The sequence below is a fragment of the Gigantopelta aegis genome, chromosome 14 (genome assembly GCF_016097555.1).
Source record: "Gigantopelta aegis isolate Gae_Host chromosome 14, Gae_host_genome, whole genome shotgun sequence".
Taxonomy (NCBI): domain Eukaryota; kingdom Metazoa; phylum Mollusca; class Gastropoda; order Neomphalida; family Peltospiridae; genus Gigantopelta; species Gigantopelta aegis.
Genome location: NC_054712.1, coordinates 40,373,805 through 40,381,774, shown reverse-complemented (window position 1 = coordinate 40,381,774; position 7,970 = coordinate 40,373,805). Strand labels below are relative to the sequence as shown.

The 7,970-nt window shown below is 35.1% G+C and overlaps 1 protein-coding gene across 1 annotated transcript in view; it reads left to right on the top strand.

Moving 5' to 3' along the window:
- The first annotated feature begins 62 nt into the window (after nt 1-62).
- LOC121389241 (cytoplasmic tRNA 2-thiolation protein 2-A-like) overlaps nt 63-7,970 on the top strand; it is a 41,402-nt gene continuing 33,494 nt past the window's right edge. Inside the window, exons 1-4 of the mRNA XM_041520840.1 lie at nt 63-136; nt 849-915; nt 1,904-2,590; nt 4,320-4,432. Of these exons, the coding sequence (XP_041376774.1) occupies nt 864-915; nt 1,904-2,590; nt 4,320-4,432 (852 nt within the window). The 5' untranslated portion in view covers nt 63-136; nt 849-863. The remainder of the gene's footprint in view (nt 137-848; nt 916-1,903; nt 2,591-4,319; nt 4,433-7,970) is intronic.

Here is a 7,970-nt window from a genome sequence, read left to right as displayed (position 1 = left end):
ATATTAATGTTTTATACTTAATCGGAAAGAACCGGAAGTAGCTAATGCAATATGGAGGAGAAGGGAAATGTGCGTTGTTTCTATTTTTGTGTGGATTTTAATTAAATTTTAATGTTCTACAATTTACTAATTATTGGTAAGATTAATGCATTTAAAAAATTTAAAATCCCATCTATTTTATAAAACTATAATCAATTTTAACGTTTCAATTTTAACTGGTTTAACATTTGTGATAAATGAGCAAATGTTCTCAAAAGTAAGCGTAAGACAACTTGTCACAAGTTCATCAAAATAAACCTTAAGCAGTTAGGGTAATAAGCTGTTACAATATAGATCACAGAGGGGAGTTGGAGCAATAGTTATGACAAAGCAGTAATGGGATCTTTTAAATGCACTTTCCATAAACAGGACGATTTATATATTGCAGCCTTTAACTGTTTAACATGTTAGTCTTCAGGCTTTGGCTGGGTGGGACAGAAAAAAACTTGCAAAAAACAAATTCAATAATAATGTGAGTACTACAGTCAGTCTTCAAGGTCGAATTCAGTCCCATAAATACATATAGTTACGTGTTCTGAATAATAAATACTCGGCCACAAAGGAAGATGTATACTTGTATTTGAATGCAAAATTAACAGACAAGACATTTTTTAGAGGATATTCTCAATACATTTAGTTGCCATTTCACTTAACTAAGTACATATATGTGCCTTTAATATATATATATATATATATTTTTTTTTTTTTTTACCAGAACATACATTATATGTAGTATAATAATGTACATGCATACATGTAATCATACCATTATGTTAAAAAGAAATAATATTAATGTTTTATTTCTTCAGGTGCCCTGATTATCAATGTACCTGCAATGGAATAATGAAATTCCCATGTTCATTATGGATTCCGTTTGTAAGTTTGGTTTTTGTGCTATAATTTGAAATTACTGTTTCTAGATAGTCGTACAAAAATACATGTGCAATATTAAAACGTGAACATTGTTATTTGTTCGCTTAGAAAATAACCTATAAAATATAGTCATCCCTAAGACTGCTCGAGATAAGAAATATAAAATACTTCTTTTTCACAGATAAGACAGCACAATCCAAAGATTTTTATATGAATGTACATATTTATTGTAGTGGACACTGGAAAATTCTGTTCTTGTTTTTAATTTTATGTCAAATTCAGTTTCTCAGTGTGTATTACACATGATTGTTATACTGAAGACTTTGAAATAAGCATTGTGTCTGGTAATCCATCCACAGCCACAAGATACAGACCAAGGCCCCGTTCCACAAAGCGATCTTAGCCCTAAGATCACCTTAGTGCACAACAACCTTACAGTGATTGTAGAACTTAAGATAGTTCCGTGGAATGGTACCCTGGTACATGTATATGTAGGTTATGCAGGGCTTCTAGATTATGATAGCCCCACTCTCATGGCTAGTGCTATTCAATGTTGGGCTAATAAATAACTACTACTGCCATGCCCGACAGCTAGTGAACTTTTTGGTCAAATGTTGCAGTTAAGTATATTTTGTAAATTATATTTTGAATATCCTGCCCCCAACTCGACCCTCAATGTTAGTGTTTTTAAGCTGTATCTCCCTGCTTAGGTGACATATCTGATTATTACTATTATTTAGTAAAAATTTATCAACTTAAAGAGAAGTAGGGCTAGTGAATTTTTAATCGTGGCTAGTAAATGTTTTAAATAACTTATCTCATGGCTAGTGGATTTTATAAAAATTCGAGAAGCCCTGAGGCTACGACACATGTATCAACTTTATAATTCCCATGACAATGTTTTTCAATAATAAAAATTAAATGAGAAGGATGAATGTTAACATTCTTAATGGGTTTTTTAACATATTGCATCTTTTCCATATTTTTTCAGCCAAGTTACCAGTGACAAGGTTTCACCCTTATCATGGACAAAACATATCTCTGTCGCAAGACAATATGGTGGCCTTCCGGGTAACGAGCTTCGCACACGCGCTGACTTTCAGCGAAAAACCTTTAAAACCAGGTGAAATCTTTCTCATCGAAATCGAGAAGAATGAGAGGGGCTGGAGTGGACATCTTCGTGTGGGACTAACTCAGCTTGACCCGAGTGATCGGTTCGAGTTACCACAGTACGCACTGCCTGATCTCGCCAACATGGGCAAATCGTGGATATACGCTGTGACGAAGACACACAACAAAGTGTGCGACTACAGTCAGCAGACAGAACACACGGAACCGTATCAGTCGATTCTTGGCGACTCAGAGGTTATTCACACGCCGCGCGGCACGGTTAGTCGGAGCATGTTGCTACCGCTTGGACAGTTGCAACAGCGGGGCATGGACTCAAAAAACGTATTCGATGAAAAGAGTTGGAACAGTATTCTGCCATTTGATGTGGGTAGTAAAATTGGTATTATGTATAAGACAATCGATAATTTAGCTGATATGCATTTTATTATCAATGGCGAAGACCAGGGCCCATCTGCAAGAGGTATTGACTGTCGGCATGGCCCATTGTATGCGGTTGTAGATGTGTATGGCACAACGAAACAAGTTAGAATAGTACAGTTGTATGGAGGTATGTTTAGTGAGTAATACTTGTATTGAAAACACACACACACACAGACAGATACATACACACATACACACACACACGCACGCACATAAAAAATAAATCTTTTTTATTTGAACATGCAAAAAATACCAAGAGGCATAAGTAACACACTGATATTTTTTTAATAGAAGTGTCTTATATATATGTAATAAGCATGCATACAAATGAGATACTGGTAAGAACTGTAACTGAAAAGATTTTGTTGCAAGAAAAAATAAAATAAAACATGTTTTAAAAAAAACTTCGTGTTTTTTTCACAATAAAACAGCATTATTTATCATGGCATTTTTAAAAAAAAAGACAGGAAAACAATAAAATATTTGCTTTCATAGGGAGACCAGTGCAGGGAAAGCATGTGTAAAAAAAGATGTTCATATACAATGTTGTGTTATTGCAATAAACATCAAGTTATGTTTTTTGTTTCAAATGCATTTTATAATTTTTTTTTTGATTTGAACAAAATCCTCTTTCACTTACTGTTGTTACCAATATGTCATTTTGTCCACATGCTTCATATATATGATATATGAGATGTCAAGATTTTAAGAAAATATTTTAAAGTAAAATACCCATTGCATTATTTAAATGCCTCTCAGTATATATACAAAAATATACTTGTGTTTGTAAATGATTGAAATTCAACAAGATAATGAGGTTAAAATTACAAATGTGTAAATTGCCTCAATTTATGTTTTTGTGAATAACCAACAGACAGCAAAGCTCAAATTTAAGAATTTGTCTCCCATAGCAATATAAAAACAAAATTGCTGTGGGTGAAACAGCCACCGATGGCAATGTAAAGCCTGCCCATAGCAACTGAAAAAAAAAGAAGACTTTTGAAAGGTTATTTTGCTGTATGTGGACGTATTTGAAATGTACTAATGTTATATATTGGCAGCTAATGTACACCATGTGTAAACATTTTGCCATAATTACTTCCGACCAACAGCAATGTATATCTCTAGGGTGTATACTACCAAATCAAATCCCATAGATGACAATAGTAACATATGTGGCTAAAACTCCTACCTGCAGCGTATCAATCAACATAAACCCAGCCGAAAGTTATTTGGTTTAGTACTACCTATCTCTATGATGGCAATTGTCGTTAATTTCGAGCACTGGACAGTTTCCCAACAATGACCCTGACCTTCATTCATTACCATCAAACACACACAGGAACTTAGTGAGTGTATTATACGAAATTATATTTTTATGTAACGAAAGTGAAATGATGTATTTATTTTGCTATTTGATCCGTTATGACTTTAAGGGGCGGGACATAGACCAGTGGTAAAGCATTTGCTTAATGCGTGGTCGGTCTAGGATCGATCCCCATTGGTGGACCCATTGGGCTATTTCTTGTTTTAGCCAGTACTTCACAACTGGTGTAACAAAGACTGTGGTATGTACTATCCTGTCTCAGATGGTGCATATAAAAGAACCCTTGCTGCTAATCGAAAAGAGTAGCCCATGAAGTGGCGACAGCAGGTTTCCTCTCAATATCTGTGTAGTCCTCTGCCATATGTCTGACGCCATATAACCGTAAATGAAATGTGAGTTCCTCGTTAAATAAAACATTTCTTTCTTTCCTTCCATTATGACTTCAGTGCATTTGATACAACTTTACATTTTTATTTTATTTTCTGTGATTTTAACAGTTTATCATTTAATAAATATTTCTCTTTTTCAGTTACATCATTACAAAATGCATGCAGAGATCTTATTCTCCAGCGGTTAAAAAAAGACGATATTGGACATCTTCCGTTACCTCAAAAAATTCAACAGTTCCTGCGATATGAAATTTGATGTTGAACAGATTTCACTCTCTAAGAATGATATTGTTTTATTAATTAACAGACTTGGATCAAACAGAGTTACATATATCATCAGAAGATTAAGTCTCAAATCTAATCAATTAAGCCAGTTTTATTTATGTCAAGTTTGAATCTAATGACAAAAAAATGTTTTGGGGGGGGTGATCCAAAGCGTATAACCAATTTCAGTGTATGTTAGGCAAACCGAATGTAACAAGAAAGGCGACTCCCTGTACACACTGAGGTCTGATTTGGTATTAAGAGGTTCAACCATAGTTAACCTGGGGCCTAATTCACTAAACTCTCGCAACTTTGCGATCTCGCAGTGCAGTGCTAAAAGGCTTGCAAAGAGGATGCTTTGTTGTCTAGCAGAGCCTAAGAGACCTTTGTGAATTAGGCCCCTGATCTCAAGGGTTTTTAACCCATCCGACCTACCTACTGCCATTTCTCTGGATGATGACCCTTGAGGAAAAGATGGAGGGTTAAGTCGGGTAACTGGGACAGGAAGCAGAAGACTGACTGGATGATTTTAAGCCATCCCATTGGCTGTTTGGATGTCTGGACTAGTCTACCACCATAGGTGGGAAATGCCAGTAGTTTGAGGTCAGGTTAAGTATTCATGAAAAGAGAAAATGATTCAAGTTTTCTAGTTTTTTGGTTTGTGCAAGTATTAACTGAAATAATGTGTACACACAACATTATTTCGACGTCATAAAATGTTTTATCAGTTCATATTTGTATCAGGTAAAAAAAATCTATGTGGTCAGTTTTCACTTGAATCTCAGATCAGTGGTCATTCATCATTGAGAAATTGGACCCCAGTCTCAAATATTAATTACAGTAAATCCTTGGAATAGAAGCCTAGGCTTCCTTTTTTCTTTTTCTTTTTGTGACACTTTGATACCCAACCTCTATTCAAGTCAGGCCTCCATTAAAGGGACACACCCTAGTTACGGCTAGTTGTTAATCATTACGGCGTTGTTTTTCGCTATTAAACCCATTTTTTCACAAATAAAATTGCACTTTACTTCCCGTTTATTATTTAGAATATACATTTCCATTCACCTGAAGTGTTTTTTGGTAATCCTGGTAATCCTGGTTTTTGTAATACCACAAAATGCATTTTTCTTATTTCATAAAATGGCACGGGCCTCTGAGAAAAAAAACCGTTGAGCAGACAAGGTCTAATCTATTTTTAGAGGGATATTTCCATTTCAATGTCACAGACATTGGTATACCACGTGACCGTTATCATTTTGGTTCGGTTTGTTTTCTCGTGCACAGTTTGCGCAATCAACATCCGATTTGTTGTTGTTCATTTGTGAGATTTTTCTTCACAGTTCGTGAACATTTTCAGTAACAATAAAGTTCAGACAAGTAAGTGTCTCAATACAAAACGTTACAAACCCTTAAAACCAATAATTTTGCTAAGTCTTACGATATCTGGAGAGGGGATACAACCAGGACAGAACAGTTGGGACATGTCCAGGAGAGGTGAAAGGAACGCACCCCAAGTCTGTGAAATTTGTCGTGACGTAGGCATTGTTGTGCTTCAAACGACATCTACCGGTGACATCAGAATACTAACTTTCAAAATTATTTCAAGCAATTGGGACATGGGGATTCCCATGGTATTTATCGATATAAAACCTGCTTTTTCACTCCATTTAATAAAAACATGATCTAAGTGTGTTACAGGTTTGACGTTATGCAATGGCAATAACGAGTATTACGTGATCATTACCTTACAGAGCTATACAATAGAAGTTGGCCTTTGTAGAAGACTGGCTTCTATTTAAGGCTTGCCTCTATTTGTTTTCAAGACGCTCTGAGACCACTTATGGCAGGACTTCTAGATTATGGTAGCCCCACTCCCATGGCTAGTGATATTCTACTACTGTCATGCCCAGCGGCTAGTGAAATTTTTTGGGTCAAATGTTGCAGTTAAGTCCATTTTGTAAATATGAATATCCTGCCCACATCCCAACCCAGCCCCCACCCCCAATGTTAGTGTTTTTAAGCTCTATTTCCCCCCCGTTAGGTGACATCTGATTATTACTATTATTTAGTAAACTTGTATTGCCGTTAACTTAAGTAAAGTAGGGCTAGTGAATTTTTTATTGTGGTTGGTAACTTTTAAAAATCACTGGCTTGTGGATTAAAAAACTAATTCTAGAAGCTCTGCTTATAATCAAGGCAGGCTTCTGTCTAAGGATTTACGGTATGTTAAATGTAGTAATTGTGTATTATGAGTCCTACTTGTAATACTTATTACATAACTGTCATAATAAAAAAAACATTTTCAGCTTTTCGACAATACCTGTAATCGATTCATTTTCACCACAGAATGTTAAATGTAATTCTTAGCTATGGTTTGCTTGTGTACGTCACATGGCATTGACGTTTCTGTTCACATTAAATATTGTGATTGCTATAATATCGTATTTTGAGAATCAAGCATTTTTATCTCCTCCATCCAATCAAATTAAATGTGTTCTTAACATTTATTCTTGTTATATCATTCTAATTTATATCCATATATGTATCTAATTAATGGCTTTAACGAAGACCATCTGTGATTGGCTTATTAATTTGCAACCAGTAATGGCACCAAGTGCACCTTTTTGAAATTTTGTGAAAAAAGTGACACTTTTGCCATTTTGATGTAAGTGTATGTAGTACAATATAATATTAGTTAATTAGTTCTTTAAATAGAAGTTGCTAATGGTGTGCACATGTTTGGTCTAACCTGTTTACATTTAATCTCCATTTAATAATTACGAAAAACATTTCAATATTTATTAGCATTTCATTGGCATTCTTTTGGACCAAAAGATGTTAACATTATTCTGACTTTTAAAATGTTTTATGTGTTCATCTTTCTGATTGATGAAATGTGTTACTTTTTGTGGCACTAACTCTAGATGTGGCACATTTGTATGTGACAATGTGCTCTGTTATAATGTTAGTAGCAGCTTTAAAATAACATCTATTCAGAATTGCGGGGTTTCATTCTAGTATCTGGTTTATAACAATATTTTACCAAAACAATTTGGTAAAAAGTAATGTTTACATTAATATTTGCAACTTTAATAAAGTATTCAATGAAAAAATCTGAGCATTCAAAACGACTTAGCCTATTATAGATTCTCCTGTATGTAACCTTGAGTGTGAGAAGTGGGGTCAAGGAGCTACCTTTCGTCCATTAAGTCAAATCAACCAAGTAGCTCCATTTTCAATATTGATGAACCATTCTACATTATGTTTCAAAATTACGATCAAGAAATTACGCAACATTTTCTATTTGGCTTTAATCCTATGGGACATTTGCAAATTTAATAGCACGAAAACCAACCCTTGCCAGCTACTGACCCTGGTCAGGTTGCTTGTGCTCCCATGCACATGTCAGCGTGGGCAACCTCCTTTCCAACCCACCCCAAAGTTTTTCCTGTCCATGACAGGCGTGTGCTACAACTGCTTGTTCAGAATGTGCACGTTAAACCCTGTGACCTGACCTGATCTGACCT